At 45.4% G+C, this 25,939-nt stretch overlaps 2 protein-coding genes across 2 annotated transcripts in view; both read left to right on the forward strand.

The window, feature by feature from the left end:
• LOC112228282 (actin-binding LIM protein 3) overlaps window positions 1-24,120 on the forward strand; it is a 160,625-nt gene extending 136,505 nt beyond the window's left edge. The window contains exons 14-21 of the mRNA XM_042309618.1: window positions 206-270; window positions 1,390-1,567; window positions 11,105-11,137; window positions 12,163-12,221; window positions 12,373-12,433; window positions 12,543-12,550; window positions 19,547-19,627; window positions 19,776-24,120. Coding sequence (XP_042165552.1) covers window positions 206-270; window positions 1,390-1,567; window positions 11,105-11,137; window positions 12,163-12,221; window positions 12,373-12,433; window positions 12,543-12,550; window positions 19,547-19,627; window positions 19,776-19,889 — 599 coding nt within the window. The 3' untranslated portion in view covers window positions 19,890-24,120. The remainder of the gene's footprint in view (window positions 1-205; window positions 271-1,389; window positions 1,568-11,104; window positions 11,138-12,162; window positions 12,222-12,372; window positions 12,434-12,542; window positions 12,551-19,546; window positions 19,628-19,775) is intronic.
• A 477-nt stretch (window positions 24,121-24,597) lies between these two features.
• afap1l1b (actin filament associated protein 1-like 1b) overlaps window positions 24,598-25,939 on the forward strand; it is a 41,272-nt gene continuing 39,930 nt past the window's right edge. The window contains exon 1 of the mRNA XM_042309617.1: window positions 24,598-24,757. Coding sequence (XP_042165551.1) covers window positions 24,700-24,757 — 58 coding nt within the window. The 5' untranslated portion in view covers window positions 24,598-24,699. The remainder of the gene's footprint in view (window positions 24,758-25,939) is intronic.

A 25,939-nucleotide genomic window follows, 5' to 3' on the forward strand; every position in this document is an offset into this window, starting at 1 on the left:
GAAATTGACTGATATATTGATCAAGATGTTTTTGAACTAAAGAGAGCATGTCTCATCATAGAATTCCTGTGTGTAGCAACCTTGAGTATTTCAACTCTCTCTCTCAAAGGCTGTGTCTTAACAGTAGTTGTGATTTCCCTCTCTATCCTTTCTCTCATTCTTTCTTTCTTTCTTTCTTTTTCTCTCTCTCTCTGTCTCATCTCAGCTACTTGTGCCCGGAGGTTTTCCTCAGGTGGAGAGGAGGATGGGTTGAATCAAAGTCTTAACAGAGTCAGTATAACACAATATATGCTATTCAAAATACTATTCATTTGTATTTGTGACTGAGAGAGTGTGGACCACTGAAAAGGAAACATTGATTAGCCATCTTTGCAATATTAAATGTACTATAAATTATTTATTTATCTGAATGTTTTATTTCTTTAAAGATTCAAAATGCAGAAAAATTCAGGAAATACCACAACTCAACATTGTTTATTTGTTGTTTTGGCAAGATATGGCTGTAAATATTTAATGAATATGGTCTACAGGGCAAAACAGTCTTCATCCCCAGACATTATCCCTGTTGCTCTGCTCAAGCCATATGCTCATGTGTTCTCTTTCTTTGTCTCCTTTCTCTCTCTCTCCTTCTCTTCCCCCTCCCTCTCTCTATTTCTCTCTCTCTCTCTCCTTCTCTCTCTCTCTCTTCCCCCTCCCTCTCTCTATTTCTCTCTCTCTCTCTCCTTCTCTCTCTCTCTCTTCCCCCTCCCTCTCTCTATTTCTCTCTCTCTCTCTCCTTCTCTCTCTCTCTCTTCCCCCTCCCTCTCTCTATTTCTCTCTCTCTCTCTCCTCTCTCTCTCTCTCTTCCCCCCCCTCTCTCTATTTCTCTCTCTCTCTCTTCTCTCTCTCTCTCTTCTCCCTTCCTTCTCCTCTCTCTCTTTCCTTCTCTCTTTCTCTCTCTCTCCTTCTCTCCTTCTCTTCCCCCTACCTCTCTCTATTTCTCTCTCTCTCTCTCCTCTCCATCTGTCTGTCTGTCTGTCTGTCTGTCTGTCTGTCTGTCTGTCTGTCTGTCTGTCTTACACCTGCTTCTCCATGTTCTATCTCTCTCTCTCCTTCTCTCCCTCTTTCTCTCTCTCCTTCTCTCCCTCTCTCTCTCTCTCTCTCCTATCCTCTCCTCTCCTCTCTCTCTCTCTCTCTCTCTCTCTCTCTCTCTCTCTCTCTCTCTCTCTCTCTCTCTCTCTCTCTCTCTCTCTCTCTCTCTCTCTCCTCTCTCTCTCTCTCTCTCTCCCTCTCTCTCTCTCTCCTTCTCTCCCTCTCTCTCTCTCTCTCTCTCCTTCTCTCCCTCTTTCTCTCTCTCTCTCTCTTTCTCTCTCTCTCTCCCTCTCCCTCTCCTCTCCTTCTCTTCCCTAGCTCCAAGGTGGTATAGGCCGTATGATTCTGAAGGAGGAGATGAAAGCCAGGTCTGGTTCCTATGACAATGACCCGTGGAGCAGCGCACGGAACTCCCGCACCAACTCCCGCACCAACTCCCGCAGTGGCAGCAAAGAGGCCCTGCACAATGTGGGCTACGGCAACACTGTTAACGGATGTAAGACATCCCACCACCATCCATGGTGCTAAACCCCAGTCCATCCCACCACCATCCATGGTGCTAAACCCCAGTCCATCCTTTTATCCACACGGACACAAGTATTGAGGCGTGATGGATCATCTTACTGTTATAGAAATAGTATTTATTAGGATCCCCAGTCAGCTGCTGCCGAGGCAGCGCCTCCTCTTCCTAGTGTCCAAACAGGAAACAACACAACAGATACAATACATACTGTAGCTAAATATACAAGCCGTTCAGCAGACGCTGCCTTCCAGAGAGATCCACAGCTAGTGCCTTCATCTTAAGATAGCCAGGCAAGACAACCACATATCACAGTCGTACCCCAACCCACGCATCACATACATAATACAATAAATTATACAATGCACAATACAATAGAAAATGCATCAAAACATCTGTGTGTCTCTTCACAGTCCCTGTCGTGCTTTAGGCTGTTTTTATTTCTAGCTTGAGTTACCTGGGTTACCAGAGAGTTCTATGTAGTCATGTTACCTGGGTTACCAGAGAGTTCTATGTAGTCATGTTACCTGGGTTACCAGAGAGTTCCATGTACTCATGTTACCTGAGTTACCAGAGAGTTCCATGTAGTCATGTTACCTGGGTTACCAGAGAGTTCCATGTAGTCATGTTACCTGGGTTACCAGAGAGCTCCATGTAGTCATGTTACCTGGGTTACCAGAGAGTTCTATGTAGTCATGTTACCTGGGTTACCAGAGAGTTCTATGTAGTCATGTTACCTGGGTTACCAGAGAGTTCTATGTAGTCATGTTACCTGGGTTACCAGAGAGTTCTATGTAGTCATGTTACCTGGGTTACCAGAGAGTTCTATGTAGTCATGTTACCTGGGTTACCAGAGAGTTCCATGTAGTCATGTTACCTTTAAGTTCCATGTAGTCATGTTACCTGGGTTCCAGAGAGTTCAGTAGTCATGTTACCTGGGTTACCAGAGGTTCCATGAGTCATGTTACCTGGGTTACCAGAGAGTTCCAGTCATGTTACCTGGGTTGCAGAGTTCTATGTAGTCATGTTACCTGGGTTATGAGTTCCATGTCATGGCTCTATTTAATACTGTGCGTTTCCCAGCCTCTGTTCTGGACCTGGGGACTGTGAAGAGACACTCTGGTTGCATGTCCTGTGTTGTACTGATGAGTGTCTGAACTGTGTGTTTCCCAGCCTCTGTTCTGGACCTGGGGACTGTGAAGAGACACTCTGGTTGCATGTCCTGTGTTGTACTGATGAGTGTCTGAACTGTGTGTTTCCCAGCCTCTGTTCTGGACCTGGGGACTGTGAAGAGACACTCTGGTTGCATGTCCTGTGTTGTACTGATGAGTGTCTGAACTGTGTGTTTCCCAGCCTCTGTTCTGGACCTGGGGACTGTGAAGAGACACTCTGGTTGCATGTCCTGTGTTGTACTGATGAGTGTCTGAACTGTGTGTTTCCCAGCCTCTGTTCTGGACCTGGGGACTGTGAAGAGACACTCTGGTTGCATGTCCTGTGTTGTACTGATGGGTGTCTGAACTGTGTGTTTCCCAGCCTCTGTTCTGGACCTGGGGACTGTGAAGACACTCTGGTTGCATGTCCTGTGTTGTACTGATGAGTGTCTGAACTGTGTGTTTCCCAGCCTCTGTTCTGGACCTGGGGACTGTGAAGAGACACTCTGGTTGCATGTCCTGTGTTGTACTGATGAGTGTCTGAACTGTGTGTTTCCCAGCCTCTGTTCTGGACCTGGGGACTGTGAAGAGACACTCTGGTTGTATGTCCTGTGTTGTACTGATGAGTGTCTGAACTGTGTGTTTCCCAGCCTCTGTTCTGGACCTGGGGACTGTGAAGAGACACTCTGGTTGTATGTCCTGTGTTGTACTGATGAGTGTCTGAACTGTGTGTTTCCCAGCCTCTGTTCTGGACCTGGGGACTGTGAAGAGACACTCTGGTTGTATGTCCTGTGTTGTACTGATGAGTGTCTGAACTGTGTGTTTCCCAGCCTCTGTTCTGGACCTGGGGACTGTGAAGAGACACTCTGGTTGTATGTCCTGTGTTGTACTGATGAGTGTCTGAACTGTGTGTTTCCCAGCCTCTGTTCTGGACCTGGGGACTGTGAAGAGACACTCTGGTTGTATGTCCTGTGTTGTACTGATGAGTGTCTGAACTGTGTGTTTCCCAGCCTCTGTTCTGGACCTGGGGACTGTGAAGAGACACTCTGGTTGTATGTCCTGTGTTGTACTGATGAGTGTCTGAACTGTGTGTTTCCCAGCCTCTGTTCTGGACCTGGGGACTGTGAAGAGACACTCTGGTTGTATGTCCTGTGTTGTACTGATGAGTGTCTGAACTGTGTGTTTCCCAGCCTCTGTTCTGGACCTGGGGACTGTGAAGAGACACTCTGGTTGTATGTCCTGTGTTGTACTGATGAGTGTCTGAACTGTGTGTTTCCCAGCCTCTGTTCTGGACCTGGGGACTGTGAAGAGACACTCTGGTTGCATGTCCTGTGTTGTACTGATGAGTGTCTGAACGGTGTGTTTCCCAGCCTCTGTTCTGGACCTGGGGACTGTGAAGAGACACTCTGGTTGTATGTCCTGTGTTGTACTGATGAGTGTCTGAACTGTGTGTTTCCCAGCCTCTGTTCTGGACCTGGGGACTGTGAAGAGACACTCTGGTTGCATGTCCTGTGTTGTACTGATGAGTGTCTGAACGGTGCGTCTGCTGCTTCAACACGTTCTGTTAAAGGTCCCCAAAACACACATCTCTGGGTCGCTCCTCTTTTCAGTTCTCTGCAGCTAGCGACTGGAACAAGCTGCAACAAACACTCAAACTGGACAGTTTTATCTCCATCTCTTCATTCAAAGACTCAATCATGGACACTCTTACTGACAGTTGTGGCTGCTTCACGTGATGTACTGTTGTCTCTACCCTCTGCCCTTTGTGCTGTTGTCTGTGCCCAACAATGTTTGCACCCTGTTTTGTGCTGTTGTCATGTTGTGCTGCTGCCATGTTGTGTTGCTACCATGTTGTGTTGCTGCCATGTTGTTGTCATGTTGTGTTGCTGCCATGTTGTGTTGTTGTCTTAGGTCTCTCTTTATGTCATGTTGTGCTGTCTCTCTTGTCGTGATGTGTGTTTCATCCTATATTTATATTGTATTTATTTTTTATTTTGTAATCCCAGGCCCCCGTCCCGTAGGAGGCCTTTTGGTAGGCCGTCATTGTAAAATAACAATTTGTTCTTAAAGGTTAAATAAAGGTTAAGAAATAAAACCTCGCACAAAGACCAATAGCGCTGCAGGAAATCTGTCTGTCTGTCTGTCTGCCTGTCTGTCTGTCTGTCTGCCTATCTGCCTGTCTGTCTGTCTGTCTGTCTGTCTGTCTGTCTGTCTGCCCTGAGCTAGCTCCTCAGCAGCAGTGTGGAGGTGAGAGGAGAGTAGAGCGTCAGGAGTCTGAGACAGACAGAGAGAGATGAGGGATGAGTTTAATCTCAGCCTCTGATGGGCTGACTGATCGACGAATGTTGTTATAAGAGGAGCCGGTCCATAATGACTCAGCGCTGTCTTGACGATCCAGATGTATTACAGATGAATCCCTATTCCCTTTATAGTGCACTACTTTTGACCAGGGCCGGTGCACTATGTAGTGAATAGGTTCCCATTTGGGACGCACTCCATGTAATCTACATCAACCATCTATGTACCATCACATACTGTATGTAGCTGCGTATTGCTGAAATATTTTGAGACCTTGCCAGATGGTGAGGGTTGCCAGATGGTGAGGGTTGCCAGATGGTGAGGGTTGCCAGATGGTGAGGGTTGCCAGATGGTGTATAAATTCAAGTGAGAGGGATGTTGTTGCGATATGAGATCCCCCTCAGGGTTGCCAGACTTGATATGTGGTCAGAGATTCCATCCCTGTGACTGTGATGGTTGTCTCTGTACCCAGACACTGGAGGATCACACACTGACGGGGAGAAGAGAACGAAAGAGAGAGATAGAGGGGGGGGGTGATGTTGTCAGGTGTTCCTGTGTGCTTTCCTCTCCTACTGTTAATAGATTAGTCAGGGGAACCCAGGGAGAGACAGAGCACCCAGCTCCAGCTGAGATAGGGCTGGGGGATATCCCAGACCCCCTCTACACTGGCAGCACAGTGGGGGATATCCCAGACCCCCTCTACACTGGCAGCACAGTGGGGGATATCCCAGACCCCCTCTACACTGGAAGCACAGTGGGGGATATCCCAGACCCCCTCTATACTGGCAGCACAGTGGGGGATATCCCAGACCCCCTCTACACCCCCTCTACACTGGCAGCACAGTGGGGATATCCCAGACCCCCTCTATACCACCTCTACACTGGCAGCACAGTGGGGGATATCCCAGACCCCCTCTACACCCCCTCTACACTGGCAGCACAGTGGGGATATCCCAGACCCCCTCTACACTGGCAGCACAGTGGGGATATCCCAGACCCCCTCTACACCCCCTCTACACTGGCAGCACAGTGGGGATATCCCAGACCCCCTCTACACTGGCAGCACAGTGGGGATATATCCCAGACCCCCTCTACACTGGAAGCACAGTGGGGGATATCCCAGGCCCCCTCTACACTGGCAGCACAGTGGGGGATATCCCAGACCCCCTCTACACCCCCTCTACACTGGCAGCACAGTGGGGGATATCCCAGACCCCCTCTATACCACCTCTACACTGGCAGCACAGTGGGGGATATCCCAGACCCCCTCTACACCCCCTCTACACTGGCAGCACAGTGGGGATATCCCAGACCCCCTCTACACTGGCAGCACAGTGGGGGATATCCCAGACCCCCTCTACACCCCCTCTACACTGGCAGCACAGTGGGGATATCCCAGACCCCTCTACACCCCCTCTACACTGGCAGCACAGTGGGGATATCCCAGACCCCCTCTACACCCCCTCTACACTGGCAGCACAGTGGGGATATCCCAGACCCCCTCTACACCCCTCTACACCCCTCTACACCCCCTCTACACTGGCAGCACAGTGGGGGATATCCCATGACCTACACCAGCACAGTGGGGGATATCCCACACCCCCTCTACACTGGCAGCACAGTGGGGGATATCCCAGACCCCCTCTACACCCCCTCTACACTGGCAGCACAGTGGGGATATCCCAGACCCCCTCTACACCACCTCTACACTGGCAGCACAGTGGGGGATATCCCAGACCCCCCCCTCTACACTGGCAGCACAGTGGGGATATCCCAGACCCCCCCCTCTACACTGGAAGCACAGTGGGGGATATCCCAGACCCCCTCTACACTGGCAGCACAGTGGGGGGGGATATCCCAGACCCCCCCCTCTACACATTGTGACCCCCTCTACACTGGCAGCACAGTGGGGGATAGAGCATAGAGCAGATAGTAGAGCAGGGAGCAGAGAGTAGAGCAGGGAGTAGGGCAGGGAGCAGAGAGTAGAGCAAGGAGCTGAGAGCAGATCAGAGAGTAGAGCAGAGAGTAGAGCAGAGCAGAGCAGAGAGTAGAGCAGAGAGTAGGGCAGAGAGTAGAGAGCAGAGAGTAGGGCAGAGAGCAGAGAGTAGAGCAGAGCAGGGAGCAGAGAGTAGAGAGTAGAGCAAGGAGCAGAGAGCAGAGCAGGGAGCAGAGAGTAGAGCAAGGAGCAGAGAGCAGAGCAGGGAGCAGAGAGTAGGGCAGAGAGTAGGGCAGAGAGCAGAGCAGAGAGTAAAGCAGAGAGCAGAGAAGGGAGCAGAGAGCAGAGCAGGGAGTAGGGCAGGGAGCAGAGCAGAGAGTAGGGCAGAGAGTAGAGCAGGGAGTAGGGTAGGGAGCAGAGAGCAGAGCAGAGAGTAGGGTAGAGAGCAGAGAGTAGAGTTTAGAGCAGAGAGTAGAGCAGGGAGCAGAGAGCAGATCAGAGAGTAGAGCAGAGAGTAGAGTTTAGAGCAGAGAGTAGAGCAGGGAGCAGAGAGTAGAGTTTAGAGCAGAGAGTAGAGCAGGGAGTAGAGCAGAGAGCAGAGAGTAGAGCAGAGAGTAGAGCAGGGAGCAGAGAGTAGAGCAGAGAGCAGAGAGTAGAGCAGGGAGCAGAGAGTAGAGTTTAGAGCAGGGAGCAGAGAGTAGAGTTTAGAGCAGAGAGTAGAGTTTAGAGCAGAGAGTAGAGCAGAGAGTAGAGCAGAGAGTAGGGCAGAGAGTAGGGCAGAGAGCAGAGAGTAGAGCAGAGAGTAGAGAGTAGAGTTTAGAGCAGAGAGTAGAGCAGAGAGTAGGGCAGAGAGTAGAGAAGAAGGAAATTATTTATTGCTGGAGATAGATACTATGTCTGTCAATCAGTCCACAGCCTCATAGAGCTGAGACTAGTCATGTGTTTCAGACTGCTCTGATGGAGGATGTGTACACTTACATTGATCCTCCTCCCTCCTCCGTACTCATCACATTAAGTGCCTGTTTGCATGTTAAGGTGGGGAAATGAGACAGAGACAGAGAGAGAGAGAGAGAGAGAGAGAGAGACAGACAGAGAGAGAGAGACAGAGAGAGAGAGAGAGACAGAGAGAGAGAGAGAGAGAGACAGAGAGAGAGAGACAGAGAGAGAGAGACAGAGAGAGAGAGACAGAGAGAGAGAGACAGAGAGAGTGAGACAGAGAGAGAGACAGAGAGATGCAGAGGGGGAATGTGTATTATGTAGGGCGTACATACGACTTCCCCCACAGCTCCACTCCAGTTGTAGCCACCTCCTGCATGTCCCTCTGCCTGTTTTATTGATGACTCATTAAAGCTTCCGCCATGTTTCATGGATGTTGTGTCTTTGGGGAAAGTGAGAACAGGACCAGGACCAGGACCAGGACCAGGACCAGCACCAGCACCAGGACCAGCACCAGGACCAGGACCAGCACCAGGACCAGCACCAGGACCAGGACCAGCACCAGGACCAGCACCAGGACCAGCACCAGGACCAGCACCAGCACCAGGACCAGCACCAGGACCAGCACCAGGACCAGGACCAGCACCAGGACCAGCACCAGGACCAGCACCAGGACCAGCACCAGCACCAGGACCAGCACCAGGACCAGCACCAGCACCAGCCAGACACATTGACTGATGTAATGCACATGAAAGCTTTCTGAAGGAGCCATTGATCTGGGTGTTTAACCTGACCGCTGGGGGTCCGTCCCAAAACGGCACCCGTTTCCCTATATTGTGAGGTCACAGGTCACATGGCGCTATATGAGGAATAGGGGGCTATTTTGGACTTTGATATACAGACACATGCTGTGGGGAGAGCAGCTGTTAGAGCAGAAGGACATCTGTATGTTGATGCAACGGTTATTCATGGCTGGCTGACTGGCGGATCTGGCAGATCCTGGCTGACTGGCGGATCTGGCAGATCCTGGCTGACTGGCGGATCTGGCAGATCCTGGCTGACTGGCGGATCTTGGCTGCTCCATGCTGACTGGCGGCTCCGGGCAGACGGGAGACTCTGGCGGCGCCGGGCAGGCGGGAACACCTGTAGGGAGGAGACAGAGACAGCATGGTGCGTGGGGCTGCCACAGGACCCACCAGGCTGGGGAGACCTCCAGAAGGCCTGGTGTTAGGGGGAGGCACCTGAAGGACCGGGCTGTGGGGGAGCACTGGAGCTCTGGTGCGCAGCCTTGGCACCACTCCCCCAGGCTGCATCACTACTCTAGCCCGGACCCTCCAGAGTGCAGGCACAGGTTGAACCGGGCTGTGGGTAAGCACGGGAGATCTAGTGCCTACTACGCGCACCTCTCCCTTAGGCTCCACTCCCACATTTGCCCGACACGAGCGGAGCGCAGGCATAGGACACACTGCACCCTCCCAGTGCCCCGGAGACACAGTACGCAGAGCCGGCGCAGGATACCCTGGACCAAAACTGCGTACCGACGACCAGACACGCTGAGCAGGCACCATACGCCCTGGCTCGATGCCCACACTCGCATTATACTTTCGGGGGCTGCCCTATAGCGGACCGGGCTATGGGCACGTACTGGCGACACTGTGCGCTTAACCGCATAACACGGTGCCTGACCAGTAACGCGCTGCTTATAATAAGCACAAGGAGTGAGCTCAGGTCTGCTACCTGGCTTAGCCCCACACCTCGTGTGCCCCAACATTTTTGGGGGGCTGCCTCTTGTACCTGTCGCGCTTCCGTGCTGCCTCCTCATATCGCCGCCGACCAGCTTTCGCTGCCTCTAGCTCTGCTTTGGGGCGGCGATATTCCCCAGCCTGTGCCCAGGGTCCCTCTCTGTTCAAAATCTCCTCCCATGTCCAGGAGTCCTGTGATGCTGGCCGCTGTTGTTGCTGCTGTCGCCGTCTGTTACCACGCCGTTTGGTCCTTGGTTGGTGGGTGATTCTGTCACGGGCGTCCTCCTCTTCATCTGAAGAGGAGAGGCGAGAAGGATCGGAGGACCAAAATGCAGCGTGGTTATTTATAGACATCTTTAATAAAGACGATAACTTGAACGATGTATAATACAAAATAAGAAACCGTGGAAAACCGAAAACAGTCCTAACTGGTGCAAAACACAGAGACAGGAACAATCACCCACAAGAGACCTAAAGAATATGGCTGCCTAAATATGGTTCCCAATCAGAGACAACGATAAACACCTGCCTCTGATTGAGAACCACTCCAGACACCATAGACTTACCTAGAAAACTTAACTAAACACAATCCCATAAACTACAAAACCCCTAGACAAAACAAACCACATAAATCACCCATGTCACACCCTGGCCGAACCAAAACAATAAAGAGAACACAGAATACTAAGACCAGGGCGTGACACATCTACGTTGACATTTTTTGTCATTTAGCAGATGCTCCAATCCAGAACTATTTACGGTTAGTGAATTCATCTTCAGATAGCTAGGTGAGACAACCACATATCACAGTCGTAGTCAGTTCCTTGATAAAGTAGTTATCAGCAAAGTCAGAACTAGTCGGAAAAGACAAATACGCGTGTTTTTCGGGGGGGTAAGACTGAGATGTCTTGTTTAAGATGAAGTTAACCTACTGTCATTTCAGTTCTCATTGTTGTATATCTCTTGTTCGTCTTTGTTATACGTCTTACGCCTCACTAAGACAAACAGTGTTATCTAATGTCCCTGTAGACTTCTTCCTTCGCTCCATCACCCGTGTTGTAAAGTGCTCTACAGCTTCGCTAAAACTTGTGAACCACAGCTGCTGTGTGTTTGGTATCTTTCATCACTGTCATGACCCTGGATTCAAGACTGATTGTATCAGGAAGGTCTTTAGTTTCAAGGCTCTGATGAGAAACCATTATAGGAGCTTTATGAGACCAGATGAGAACACTTAACCGTGCATTTGTACAGGCAGAGGCTGTATCTAACTATGTGTCTCTCTCTCTCTTTTTCATTCTTTTTCATTCTTTCTTTCTTCCTCTCTCCTCTCTTTCTCTCTTCTGTCTCTCTTCTCTTTTTCTTCATACTCTCTCTCTCTCTCTCTCTCTCCTTCCGTTCCTATCTCTCTCTCTCTCTTCTTCTGTTCCTATCTCGCTCTCTCTCTTTTCAGCTCCCACCAGATCCCACTACAGTACAGACAGTGGTGAGTGAGGTGCATCAGTGCCCTACTGTACAGTGCCTTGCGAAAGTATTCGGCCCCCTTGAACTTTGCGACCTTTTGCCACATTTCAGGCTTCAAACATAAAGATATAAAACTGTATTTTTTTGTGAAGAATCAACAACAAGTGGGACACAATCATGAAGTGGAACGACATTTATTGGATATTTCAAACTTTTTAACAAATCAAAAACTGAAAAATTGGGCGTGCAAAATTATTCAGCCCCTTTACTTTCATTGCAGCAAACTCTTTCCAGAAGTTCAGTGAGGATCTCTGATAAGTGTGTGAATTAGACAATTGTCCTGTCCTGCTAAGCATAACGAGTACATTTGGGTGTCAGGGAAAATGTATGGGAGTAAGAAGTACATAATTTTCTTTAGGAATGTAGTGAAGTAAAAGTAGAAGTTGTCAAAAATATCAATAGTATAGTAAATTACAAATACGACTTAAGCAGTACATTGAAGTATTTTTACTGAAGTACTTTACCTCACTGACATTGATTGAGTCATTCCTCTTTGACCCTGTGATTGTTCTCTGTCTGGGACAATGGTCATTACATTGATAACAAATGCCATTTCAAGAGCCTGAGATCAATTATCCTAATGATTGTTTACACAAGGATTATAAAGTGTGCATGTTGCATCGTAGAGGGGGGCATTCTTACATTTTATTCATTTAGCAGACGCTCTTGTCCGGAACACATTTTCATACTTTTTTGTAAAACAATGTAATAATGCAATATCCAGTACATAATATTCCAGGCTTTGACATTGCTTTGTAATTTCATTGCCTGTAAATGAAAATCACAGAGGGCTTCTCCATTGTGTTTGCTGTTAGCGCCCCCTGCTGTCTCTTATATCGCCTTGCATTTGCAATCGGTTAGAGATTGCTGCTTGCCCATCCCTCACAGTGTTTCTACTGAGTCGTGCTGCGGTGTTCTGCTGGGACGCAGTGTATGGGTCAGGTCCCAAGCTGAACGGCTGGGATGCTTGTGTTTCTTCTCTTTCAGACTCCTTCATCTCCAAGTCAGCCTCGTTGCCAGGCTATGGCAGGAACGGACTGCACAGGGTGAGTTCCCTGATGGGGGCGGGGGGTTGTCACAGGATGTGGGTGTTGTAAATGGATCCTGTGTGGACCCAAACCAGCCCGTAGCAAGAGTAAAGACCAATAACTTTTTTATATCTCTAAAATAATTATTCTTGTTGTCTGTCTCTTTCAGCCCCAGGGTGCAGATTATTTCCAGTACGACAGCAGCAGTGCAGTTAACTGGGGAATCCGAGGTAAGCAATCGTGGCTTTACCTTTCAATAATTTCACTTACAAATTACATAACCAATGAGAATATGAATAAATGTGGTGATCAGCTCTTTTTTTTCTCTTTTTTCTACAGAATACAAAGTAAGATGTTATGCAAATTAATGAACAAACTGACTATCACTGAACCAAATGTAAGCTGGCTGTAGAGAACACTAGTAGTGAACACTAGTAGAGAACACTAGAAGAGAACACTAGTAGTGAACACTAGTAGAGAACACTAGAAGAGAACACTAGAAGAGAACACTAGTAGAGAACACTAGAAGAGAACACTAGTAGTGAACACTAGTAGAGAACACTAGAAGAGAACACTAGTAGAGAACACGAGTAGAGAACACTAGAAGAGACCACTAGTAGAGAACACTACTAGATAACACTAGAAGATAACATTAGAAGAGAACACTTAGTAGAGATCACTACTAAAGAACACTAGAAGAGAACACTAGAAGAGAACACTAGAAGAGGACACTGGTAGAGAACACTAGTAGAGAACACTAGAAGAGACCGCTAGTATAGACCACTAGTATAGACCACTGGAATAGAACACTAGCAGAGAACACTAGTAGAGAACAGTACTAGAGAACACTAGAAGAAAACATTAGATGAGAACACTACTATAGAACACTACTAAAGAACACTAGTAGAGAACACTAGTAGAGAACACTAGAAGAGGACACTGGTAGAGACCACTAATAGAGACCACTAGAAGAGAACACTACTAAAGAACACTAGAAGAGAACACTAGAAGAGGACACTGGTAGAGATGAGAACACTAGAAGAGAACACTAGAAGAGACCACTAGAAGAGACCACTAGAAGAGACCACTAGTAGAGACCACTAGTAGAGACCACTAGAAGAGACCACTAGTAGAGACCACTAGAAGAGACCACTAGTAGAGAACACTCGTAGAGAACACTAGAAGAGACTACTAGTAGAGAACACTCGTAGAGAACACTAGAAGAGACCACTAGTAGAGAACACTCGTAGAGACCACTAGAAGAGATCACTAGTAGAGAACACTACTAGAGAACACTAGAAGAGAACATTAGATGAGAACACTACTATAGAACACTACTAAAGAACACTAGTAGAGAACACTAGAAGAGGACACTGGTAGAGACCACTAATAGAGAACACTAGAAGAGAACACAACTAAAGAACACTAGAAGAGAACACTGGTAGAGATGAGAACACTAGAAGAGAACACTAGAAGAGACCACTAGAAGAGACCACTAGAAGAGAACACTAGTAGAGAACACTCGTAGAGAACACTAGAAGAGACCACTAGTAGAGACCACTAGAAGAGACCACTAGTAGAGACCACTAGAAGAGACCACTAGTAGAGAAAACTCGTAGAGAACACTAGAAGAGACCACTAGTAGAGAACACTCGTAGAGACCACTAGAAGAGATCACTAGTAGAGAACACTACTAGAGAACACTAGAAGAGAACATTAGATGAGAACACTACTATAGAACACTACTAAAGAACACTAGTAGAGAACACTAGTAGAGAACACTAGAAGAGGACACTGGTAGAGACCACTAATAGAGACCACTAGAAGAGAACACTACTAAAGAACACTAGAAGAGAACACTAGAAGAGGACACTGGTAGAGAACACTTGATGAGAACACTAGAAGAGAACACTAGAAGAGACCACTAGTAGAGACCACTAGAAGAGACCACTAGTAGAGAACACTCGTAGAGAACACTAGAAGAGACCACTAGTAGAGACCACTTGATGAGAACACTAGAAGAGAACACTAGAAGAGACCACTAGTAGAGACCACTAGAAGAGACCACTAGTAGAGACCACTAGAAGAGACCACTAGTAGAGAACACTCGTAGAGAACACTAGAAGAGACCACTAGTAGAGGCCACTTGATGAGAACACTAGTAGAGAACACTAGAAGAGAACACTAGAAGAGAACACTCGTAGAGAACACTAGAAAAAACCACTAGTAGAGACCACTAGAAGAGACCGCTAGTATAGACCACTAGTATAGACCACTGGAATAGAACACTAGCAGAGAACACTAGTAGAGAACACTACTAGAGAACACTAGAAGAGGACACTGGTAGAGACCACTAATAGAGACCACTAGAAGAGAACACTACTAAAGAACACTAGAAGAGAACACTAGAAGAGGACACTGGTAGAGATGAGAACACTAGAAGAGAACACTAGAAGAGACCACTAGAAGAGACCACTAGTAGAGAACACTCGTAGAGAACACTAGAAGAGACCACTAGTAGAGACCACTTGATGAGAACACTAGAAGAGAACACTAGAAGAGACCACTAGTAGAGACCACTAGAAGAGACCACTAGTAGAGACCACTAGAAGAGACCACTAGTAGAGAACACTCGTAGAGAACACTAGAAGAGACCACTAGTAGAGAACACTCGTAGAGACCACTAAAGAGATCACTAGTAGAGAACACTACTAGAGAACACTAGAAGAGAACATTAGATGAGAACACTACTATAGAACACTACCAAAGAACACTAGTAGAGAACACTAGTAGAGAACACTAGAAGAGGACACTGGTAGAGACCACTAATAGAGACCACTAGAAGAGAACACTACTGAAGAACACTAGAAGAGAACACTAGAAGAGGACACTGGTAGAGAACACTTGATGAGAACACTAGAAGAGAACACTAGAAGAGACCACTAGTAGAGACCACTAGAAGAGACAAATAGTAGAGAACACTAGTAGAGAACACTAGAAGAGGACACTGGTAGAGACCACTAATAGAGACCACTAGAAGAGAACACTACTGAAGAACACTAGAAGAGAACACTAGAAGAGGACACTGGTAGAGAACACTTGATGAGAACACTAGAAGAGAACACTAGAAGAGACCACTAGTAGAGACCACTAGAAGAGACAAATAGAAGAGGACACTGGTAGAGAACACTAGAAGAGAACGCTAGAAGAGAACGCTAGGAGAGAACGCTTGTAGAGAGCACTAGTAGAAAACACTAGTAGAGAACACTAGAAGAGAACACTAGAAGAGACCACTAGTAGAGACCACTTGATGAGAACACTAGAAGAGAACACTCGTAGAGAACACTAGAAAAAAACACTAGTAGAGACCACTTGATGAGAACACTAGTAGAGAACACTAGAAGAGAACACTAGAAGAGAACACTAGAAGAGGACACTGGTAGAGAACACTAGAAGAGAACACTCGTAGAGACCACTTGATGAGAACACTAGAAGAGACCACTAGTAGAGGCCACTTGATGAGAACACTAGAAGAGAACACTAGAAGAGAACACTAGAAGAGGACACTGGTAGAGAACACTAGAAGAGAACACTAGAAAAAACCACTAGTAGAGACCACTTGATGAGAACACTAGTAGAGAACACTAGAAGAGAACACTAAAAGAGAACACTAAAGGAGAACACTAGAAGAGGACACTGGTAGAGAACACTAGAAGAGAACACTCGTAGAGACCACTTGATGAGAACACTAGTAGAGAACACTAGAAGAGAACACTAGAAGAGAACACTAAAAGAGAACACTAGAAGAGAACACTAGAAGAGGACACTGGTAGAGAACACTAGAAGAGAACACTTGTAGAGACCACTTGATGAGAACACTAGAAGAGAACACTAGAAGAGACCACTTGATGAGAACACTAGAAGAGAACACTAGAAGAGACCACTAGTAGAGACCACTTGATGAGAACACTAGAAGAGACCACTCGTAGAGACCACTAGTAGAGAACACTAGAAGAGACCACTAGTAGAGGCCACTTGATGAGAACTCTAGTCGAGAACACTAGAAGAGAACACTAGAAGAGAACACTAAAAGAGAACACTAGAAGAGACCACTAGTAGAGACCACTAGAAGAGACCACTAGAAGAGAACACTAGTAGAGAACACTAGAAGAGAACACTAGAAGAGACCACTAGTAGAGACCACTTGATGAGAACACTAGATGAGAACACTAGTAGAGAACACTAGAAAAAACCACTAGTAGAGACCACTTGATGAGAACACTAGTAGAGAACACTAGAAGAGAACACTAAAAGAGAACACTAGAAGAGGACACTGGTAGAGAACACTAGAAGAGAACACTAGAAAAAACCACTAGTAGAGACCACTTGATGAGAACACTAGAAGAGAACACTAGAAGAGAACACTAAAAGAGAACACTAGAAGAGGACACTGGTAGAGAACACTAGAAGAGAACACTAGAAAAAACCACTAGTAGAGACCACTTGATGAGAACACTAGAAGAGAACACTAGAAGAGAACACTAGAAGAGAACACTAAAAGAGAACACTAGAAGAGAACACTAGTAGAGACCACTAGTAGAGAACACTCGTAGAGAACACTAGAAGAGACCACTAGTAGAGAACACTCGTAGAGAACACTCGTAGAGAACACTAGAAGAGACCACTAGTAGAGACCACTAGTAGAGACCACTAGTAGAGACCACTAGTAGAGAACACTAGAAGAGACCACTAGTAGAGGCCACTAGTAGAGGCCACTAGTAGAGGCCACTAGTAGAGACCACTAGTAGAGACCACTAGTAGAGAACACTCGTAGAGAACACTAGAAGAGACCACTAGTAGAGAACACTCGTAGAGAACACTAGAAGAGACCACTAGTGGAGACCACTTGATGAGAACACTAGAAGAGACCACTAGTAGAGAACACTCATAGAGAACACTAGAAGAGAACACTAGAAGAGGACACTGGTAGAGAACACTAGAAGAGAACACTCGTAGAGACCACTTGATGAGAACACTAGAAGAGACCACTAGTAGAGGCCACTTGATGAGAACACTAGAAGAGAACACTAGAAGAGAACACTAGAAGAGGACACTGGTAGAGAACACTAGAAGAGAACACTAGAAAAAACCACTAGTAGAGACCACTTGATGAGAACACTAGTAGAGAACACTAGAAGAGAACACTAAAAGAGAACACTAAAGGAGAACACTAGAAGAGGACACTGGTAGAGAACACTAGAAGAGAACACTCGTAGAGACCACTTGATGAGAACACTAGTAGAGAACACTAGAAGAGAACACTAGAAGAGAACACTAAAAGAGAACACTAGAAGAGAACACTAGAAGAGGACACTGGTAGAGAACACTAGAAGAGAACACTTGTAGAGACCACTTGATGAGAACACTAGAAGAGAACACTAGAAGAGACCACTTGATGAGAACACTAGAAGAGAACACTAGAAGAGACCACTAGTAGAGACCACTTGATGAGAACACTAGAAGAGACCACTCGTAGAGACCACTAGTAGAGAACACTAGAAGAGACCACTAGTAGAGGCCACTTGATGAGAACTCTAGTCGAGAACACTAGAAGAGAACACTAGAAGAGAACACTAAAAGAGAACACTAGAAGAGACCACTAGTAGAGACCACTAGAAGAGACCACTAGAAGAGAACACTAGTAGAGAACACTAGAAGAGAACACTAGAAGAGACCACTAGTAGAGACCACTTGATGAGAACACTAGATGAGAACACTAGTAGAGAACACTAGAAAAAACCACTAGTAGAGACCACTTGATGAGAACACTAGTAGAGAACACTAGAAGAGAACACTAAAAGAGAACACTAGAAGAGGACACTGGTAGAGAACACTAGAAGAGAACACTAGAAAAAAACACTAGTAGAGACCACTTGATGAGAACACTAGAAGAGAACACTAGAAGAGAACACTAAAAGAGAACACTAGAAGAGGACACTGGTAGAGAACACTAGAAGAGAACACTAGAAAAAACCACTAGTAGAGACCACTTGATGAGAACACTAGAAGAGAACACTAGAAGAGAACACTAGAAGAGAACACTAAAAGAGAACACTAGAAGAGAACACTAGTAGAGACCACTAGTAGAGAACACTCGTAGAGAACACTAGAAGAGACCACTAGTAGAGAACACTCGTAGAGAACACTCGTAGAGAACACTAGAAGAGACCACTAGTAGAGACCACTAGTAGAGACCACTAGTAGAGACCACTAGTAGAGAACACTAGAAGAGACCACTAGTAGAGGCCACTAGTAGAGGCCACTAGTAGAGGCCACTAGTAGAGACCACTAGTAGAGACCACTAGTAGAGAACACTCGTAGAGAACACTAGAAGAGACCACTAGTAGAGAACACTCGTAGAGAACACTAGAAGAGACCACTAGTGGAGACCACTTGATGAGAACACTAGAAGAGACCACTAGTAGAGAACACTCATAGAGAACACTAGAAGAGACCACTAGTGGAGACCACTTGATGAGAACACTAGAAGAGACCACTAGTAGAGGCCACTTGATGAGAACACTAGTAGAAAACACATGTAGAGACCACTAGTAGAGACCACTAGTAGAGAACACTAGAAGAGACCACTAGTAGAGACCACTTGATGAGAACACTAGTAGAGAACACTAGAATAGGATATTGAGGAAACGTATACCAAATTGGTGCAGTGAATTGTGTTGTTTTACAGGGTCAGCCATAATAGTACGGCACCCCTGGAGTAAATTATGACGAAGTGCCTTGCTCAAGAACACATTAGATTTTTCACCTTTACAGCTCCTTTATTCAAAACAGAATCCTTTCGGTTCCTGGCCCAACACTCTAACCGCCAGGCTACCTGCTGTATGCAAGTGAGATTCTCCCTATGTCTCTATGAGGAAGTCTGGGCTGGCGGGACACTTCCTACTACAGGAATTGACCTCGTCCATGGTGTCACAGAGATAAGAGTCTCCTCTGCTCCTCTCAGGAGACGGGTTCACCCCAGGTCCACTCACCTGGAAATTAGGTCTGGACAGGGAAGGAGGTTCAAAGCCATTCCGAGAGAGATATGGAGAACGTTGCCCCGACTGAACTGTCAACTAGTGTCCATCCTATCTTACCTTTTGTATTAACCTCAGGTCAGAACCAGGAAGTGTGATTGTTGTCAGAGGAAGTACAGGTGAATGTATGACCCAGGCAAACATCTGTGATTCGTTGACAATAGGATGGCCAGCATTGCATAGTTTATGTATGGTGTGAAAATCTAAAATCATTTCATGTTTTCCTCATAACCATTCCTCCCTCAGATCTACCCATATGATGTGTTGGTGGTCACCATAAGGAGGCAGAACCAGCCCCCCAATGACGTGGACAGAGCCAGACTAGAGGTGAGTTTCTCTCAGGTTTGTTAACATGCAAGTAATGAACACCTCTCACTGCACATGCTATATAGTAAGTCAATTGTATTTCCATTTCTGAGTTGGGTATGACAATGTCTGCAACAACACTAACCTGTGTGTAATCTCTCTTTGCCAGCGCCACCTGTCTCCTGAGGACTTCTACCGGGTGTTTAGGATGACTATGCCTGATTTTGACCGGCTGGCACTGTGGAAGAGAAACGAGCTCAAGAAACAAGTCCGACTGTTCTGAAAGGATCAGACTGTAGAAGCTCAGTATAGCAGCCTGCTGGGCTTAACGTTAGAGGGGCCTGAGTCCTCACTGAGAGCCATAATAACCAGTCTGGGTAGTCCTCGATCCATCAGGTCAGAGTCACAGCAGAACCAGAACTAAAACCAGCTTGGGTTCTAGCCATAGAAATAGAATGAGTTGTAATGATATAGTTCTGTTGTTCCAGGACATCCTCCGAGCCAGAGAAATCCAGCCAGCCTGAGTCTATACATCAATAATATATCTCTGGAGAAAGAGGAGTAACAGGCTCCTCCCCCTGAGCCATGTCTGTTTGTGGGAGAACTAGACCAGGCTAGTTCTGCCTATGCTTTCAGTATTATGTGTTTGCTTTATTAGGGGGAGTTTAACTATAGTTCATGGCTGTCATGTCATGAGGTTATAGAAGATTTTAACCCTTTTCAGGTTGCAGGTTTGGAGAGCTCTGAGACATTATCTTATGATCAAGCAGGAAAGAGAACACCAGCAAACTGTCCAAACAGAACGTTCTACCAGATAAACTCTGTCCTTGCTTTTCTTTACTCTAAATATATTGTTTCATTCAGACTTTTTATTTTTTATTTTTTACATTGAGACTAAAACGTTGTATTTCTTAATAGAGCAAGGGTCCCCCACAGAGTGAAAGGCTAGATCGATGTATTGTGGGAGTACAATTTAAGAAAATGTGTGGAACATTGTGTGTTTACTGAAAAAAACAAAGTTATACAACTATATTAAGAACCAATTAGTTTGTTTGCATGTGTTGTGTTGTTTTAGATAGCAACATGCTTAAAGAGCGACTGTCCCTAAAAAGCAACTTCTCTTTTTGAAAACAGCCTATGTGGCATCGATATGAGTCAAAATCATTGATTCAAGTGTTAAAATTGACCACAAAGTGTAAATAGGATAGTTTTGGTCATAATGTCAGTCTCATCCAAAATCAGAGATTTGCGAGATAATAGAAAAAATGTTATGTCACGGAATGAAGGGTGCCCTAACAGAATGAAGGGTACCCTAACAGTTTTCCTTGAGTTGGGTTTATTTCAATGTGGTTTGACATTTTAAATCCCTATGGGGCTAGTTAAGGACCATCAGTAAATTACACAATGTACATGGAACAATCATTTAAAATATTAATAGCTCCAAATTTTAAAAGAAGAAGAAAATGTACTACTTTAAAATGAAGATAGCCTGGGCAGCACCTTTTAGGCTGTCACAGACACTATAATGGCACAAATACAAAGATGAGTCCATCTATCACTATGGCCTCTTGTTCGCACACGTATCTGCCCTCTCATTGGCTAGAATGGTTCCACCTGATCTCGCCTACTCCCACCTGCTTTCTGTCTTTGAGGACATGTATTTCCATTGTTAGAGCGGTCAATCGACTATCTTGTCAATATAATAGACAATCTTTGCTACGTGGGAACACACACACAAAAGACACCCACTTTAGCCCCCCCGTTTGGCTTCAGTCATGGTCTTCTTAATGACCAAGCCAAAAAATGAGGCCAAATCAGGAACTTCATCTCCCCTTTAAACAGACTGAATGCATGTTTCCAGAGAATATAAAACCAGGCTCTTGTCTACATACTAACAGTTGATTGTTTTACTAAATTGACGGGAAGGATCCAAACAATGTAATGTATGTATTGTAGTTTTGGATTATTTAATCTTATCAATTTCAATTGAACCAAAGGGTTTCATTTACAGTAATGGAATATCATGTTATGATTGGATCTTGAATTGTATTCAGAGCTGGGATTGTAGTGAGGATAAAAGCTGCCGTGACTGACTCTTCATGGGGAGACATGACCTGATTCTAACTCAGCACATGGAGACAGAGATAATGAATAGAGATATACATTAATTAGATGGAATCTGCCTGTGGAGGAAAGTGGATTGAAGGGATCGGAGACCAGAAGTCTGGATTAGAGATGAAATAGAGGAATGGATCTGAATTAGATTACAACTGAAAGGGATTGAATGAACTCTTCCTTGAACAATACCAAGGTGAGGAGGGAAGGAATCGAGGTGAGAAGAGAAGGAATGGAGGTGAGAAGGGAAGGAATCGAGGTGAGACGGGAAGGAATGGAGGTGAGGGAATTTTGTGGATGTTGAAGTGGAATTGATTTGATGGAATTGTCCTGATTGGTTTATGTGGATACCAGTCCAAATGACAACCAGGGTCCTGATATAATTTGTTTTTGTTTTTGTTTCATACAGTGCGATCTAAATCAACTTAGGGGGTGAAATGATTACTGGTTGCTAAAGAATACACTATAGTGTGCATACAGTAGAACAAAACCTTCTCCTGTTGGGTTTTGAAGATGTGACTCCTAGTTATCTCCTGTTGGGTTTTGAAGAGGTGACTCCTAGTTATCTCCTGTTGGGTTTTGAAGAGGTGACTCCTAGTTATCTCCTGTTGGGTTTTGAAGAGGTGACTCCTAGTTATCTCCTGTTGGGTTTTGAAGAGGTGACTCCTGTTGGGTTTTGAAGACGTGACCCCTAGTTATCTCCTGTTGGGTTTTGAAGAGGTGACTCCTAGTTATCTCCTGTTGGGTTTTGAAGAGGTGATTCCTAGTTATCTCCTGTTGGGTTTTGAAGAGGTGACTCCTAGTTATCTCCTGTTGGGTTTTGAAGACGTGACTCCTAGTTATCTCCTGTTGGGTTTTGAAGAGGTGACTCCTGTTGGGTTTTGAAGACGTGACCCCTAGTTATCTCCTGTTGGGTTTTGAAGAGGTGACTCCTGTTGGGTTTTGAAGACGTGACCCCTAGTTATCTCCTGTTGGGTTTTGAAGAGGTGACTCCTAGTTATCTCCTGTTGGGTTTTGAAGAGGTAACTCCTGTTGGGTTTTGAAGAGGTGACCCCTAGTTATCTCCTGTTGGGTTTTGAAGAGGTGACTCCTGTTGGGTTTTGAAGAGGTGACCCCTAGTTATCTCCTGTTGGGTTTTGAAGAGGTGACCCCTAGTTATCTCCTGTTGGGTTTTGAAGAGGTGACCCCTAGTTATCTCCTGTTGGGTTTTGAAGAGGTGACCCCTAGTTATCTCCTGTTGGGTTTTGAAGAGGTGACTCCTAGTTATCTCCTGTTGGGTTTTGAAGAGGTGACTCCTGTTGGGTTTTGAAGACGTGACTCCTAGTTATCTCCTGTTGGGTTTTGAAGAGGTGACCCCTAGTTATCTCCTGTTGGGTTTTGAAGAGGTGATTCCTAGTTATCTCCTGTTGGGTTTTGAAGAGGTGACTCCTAGTTATCTCCTGTTGGGTTTTGAAGAGGTGACCCCTAGTTATCTCCTGTTGGGTTTTGAAGAGGTGACCCCTAGTTATCTCCTGTTGGGTTTTGAAGAGGTAACTCCTAGTTATCTCCTGTTGGGTTTTGAAGAGGTGACCCCTAGTTATCTCCTGTTGGGTTTTGAAGAGGTGACCCCTAGTTATCTCCTGTTGGGTTTTGAAGAGGTGACCCCTAGTTATCTCCTGTTGGGTTTTGAAGAGGTGACCCCTAGTTATCTCCTGTTGGGTTTTGAAGAGGTGACCCCTAGTTATCTCCTGTTGGGTTTTGAAGAGGTGACCCCTAGTTATCTCCTGTTGGGTTTTGAAGAGGTGACTCCTAGTTTTCTCCTACTGGGTTTTGAAGAGGTGACCCCTAGTTATCTCCTGTTGGGTTTTGAAGAGGTGACCCCTAGTTATCTCCTGTTGGGTTTTGAAGAGGTGACTCCTAGTTTTCTCCTACTGGGTTTTGAAGAGGTGACTCCTAGTTATCTCCTGTTGGGTTTTGAAGAGGTGACTCCTACTGGGTTTTGAAGAGGTGACTCCTAGTTATCTCCTGTTGGGTTTTGAAGAGGTGACTCCTACTGGGTTTTGAAGAGGTGACTCCTAGTTATCTCCTGTTGGGTTTTGAAGAGGTGACTCCTAGTAATCCAATAGATCATACAATATTCTTGGTAGCCTACATGCAAAGCTGTCCTTTTTCTTTCAGTTGTATTTGAATGGTCTGGTATGAGGTTGTGTGTCATAGGAAGAGATAGTTCTGATTGTTAGTGTATACAGCACTGCCTTTATCAGACTCATATTAGTCATACTGACTAGCAGCAGTCATTTAGTATAAATAACTCTTACTGTCATCTTTGTAATGGCTGTTTGTTTTATAGGTGTGTGTGTGTGTGTGTGTGTGTGTGTGTGTGTGTGTGTGTGTGTGTGTGTGTGTGTGTGTGTGTGTGTGTGTGTGTGTGTGTGTGTGTGTGTGTGTGTGTGTGTGTGTGTGTGTGTGTGTGTGTGTGTGTGTGTGTGTGTGTGTGTGTGTGTGTGTGTGTGTGTGTGTGTGTGTGTGAGAGAGAGAGAGTCGCAAGTTATCATAGATATTTACAATACTAACAGCAATACTGGTCAATAATGTACATACAGTACTTCCAGAATTCACAATCTCATTTTTGAATCTATATCCATTATAAAAGGTTTGGGAGACTTTTAAATGTATGTTTTCATTTTGTAACTGTACAAAGCAATCTGCATATTATTTATTTCAATGTCAGAACTACTGCTCAACAAATCATGTACATATTTTATTTAAATTAAAGCCGTTTACATGTGGATATTTGTCTGTGTTGATTGTACTAAGGTGATGTCATCGTGTGTAGCACAGTAGCCAATTAGATGTATTTTAAACTAGCGCTAGGACCCTGTGAGAGCGAGCAGATGAGGTAAACTCGCGTCTGTGACTGACTCATTTCTGTGTGTCACTTACGCCACACATGGGTCCACGTCGTGTAGCCTACTGCTGCGCAAACTTGTGCAAAATAAATGAACGTGAAAGAAGAAGCGGATTGGAAAACACACATGGATACCAGTAGTGTTAACTGTAAGTAACTGTCCTATTTCTAACGCAATGGCATGAAATGAATAGCGAAAACTGTTGAAGTATTAGTAAACTATTGAAGGAAAGTTTGGACATATCTCTCTCTACCTATCTCTGTGACTGACATATCGGGGTTGATGCCTCTTGTTGATTAATTGAGGAGTTGGATCATATCGCAGTAAAGTTAAATCGGATCATATCGCAGTAAAGTTCAATCGGATCATATCGCAGTAAAGTTATATCGGTGCAGACATGCTGTGTGAATTGAACAAGATATCGGCGTGTTTCAGGGAAGTGATGCAATCTGATGCTGACAGAGTACCTGTGGGAAGCTGCCCTGGAAGCGCGGAGTGTCTGGGTCTCTGTCTGCGCATCAGAATGCACAGAGGGAGAAATTGATTATTTATTTATTTTTATCAAAGGGCTTTGAGAGATTTTTTTTTTAGAAAATTACAAAAACCATTTTTTCATACTTGGAAATAAAATGCGTTTTCAAATAGCCTACACATAATATTAAAATGTTATTTTTATTTCGATGTTTTTAACACATGTATTGTTATAATTTGAATAAGAAATGCCCAGTTTAGGAGAGAACCGTTATCTTTTTTTGCTGTGTTATTACAATGCATCCTGTGTCCACCTCTCATCCTACTCTGCATCATTGTTATGGACCTTGACCTATCAGTGTTTCCTGGTCTTCCCCTTCCTCTCTCTACCGCCTGTCCTCTGTGTTCTGCTAGTTGAAGGCCAAGGATGACTATTTATGACTGGGGTGAAAACTAACTACCTCACTCTGCATCCAGGATGTCAGTCCAGCTGCATGCCCCACGCACAAACACCAGGAAAAAACACCCATTAGCCATGTATGCTGTTTGTGTGTGTGTGTGTGTGTGTGTGTGTGTGTGTGTGTGTTACATGCATACTATCTCCTAAGCTACATTTAAATAAATTATTTCTGTCCCTCTTAATGCCTCATTGACAAAAATAGGCAGACGAAGCACAAAGACACGCATTCCTCAGTGACCTACATGTTGCATATCTAATGTGCTTTGCTAAGCTATGTTCTAGCTACACTACATTCCCTGGCCTGTACTGTCTTTGCACATTTGTGTTTTAGTCATTTAGTCCAGAGAGCTACATTCAGTTCCCACGGTCTCTCCTCTGTACACTAGCTCAACAGAACCT

The sequence above is a fragment of the Oncorhynchus tshawytscha genome, linkage group LG30, assembly GCF_018296145.1.
Source record: "Oncorhynchus tshawytscha isolate Ot180627B linkage group LG30, Otsh_v2.0, whole genome shotgun sequence".
Taxonomy (NCBI): Eukaryota; Metazoa; Chordata; class Actinopteri; order Salmoniformes; family Salmonidae; genus Oncorhynchus; species Oncorhynchus tshawytscha.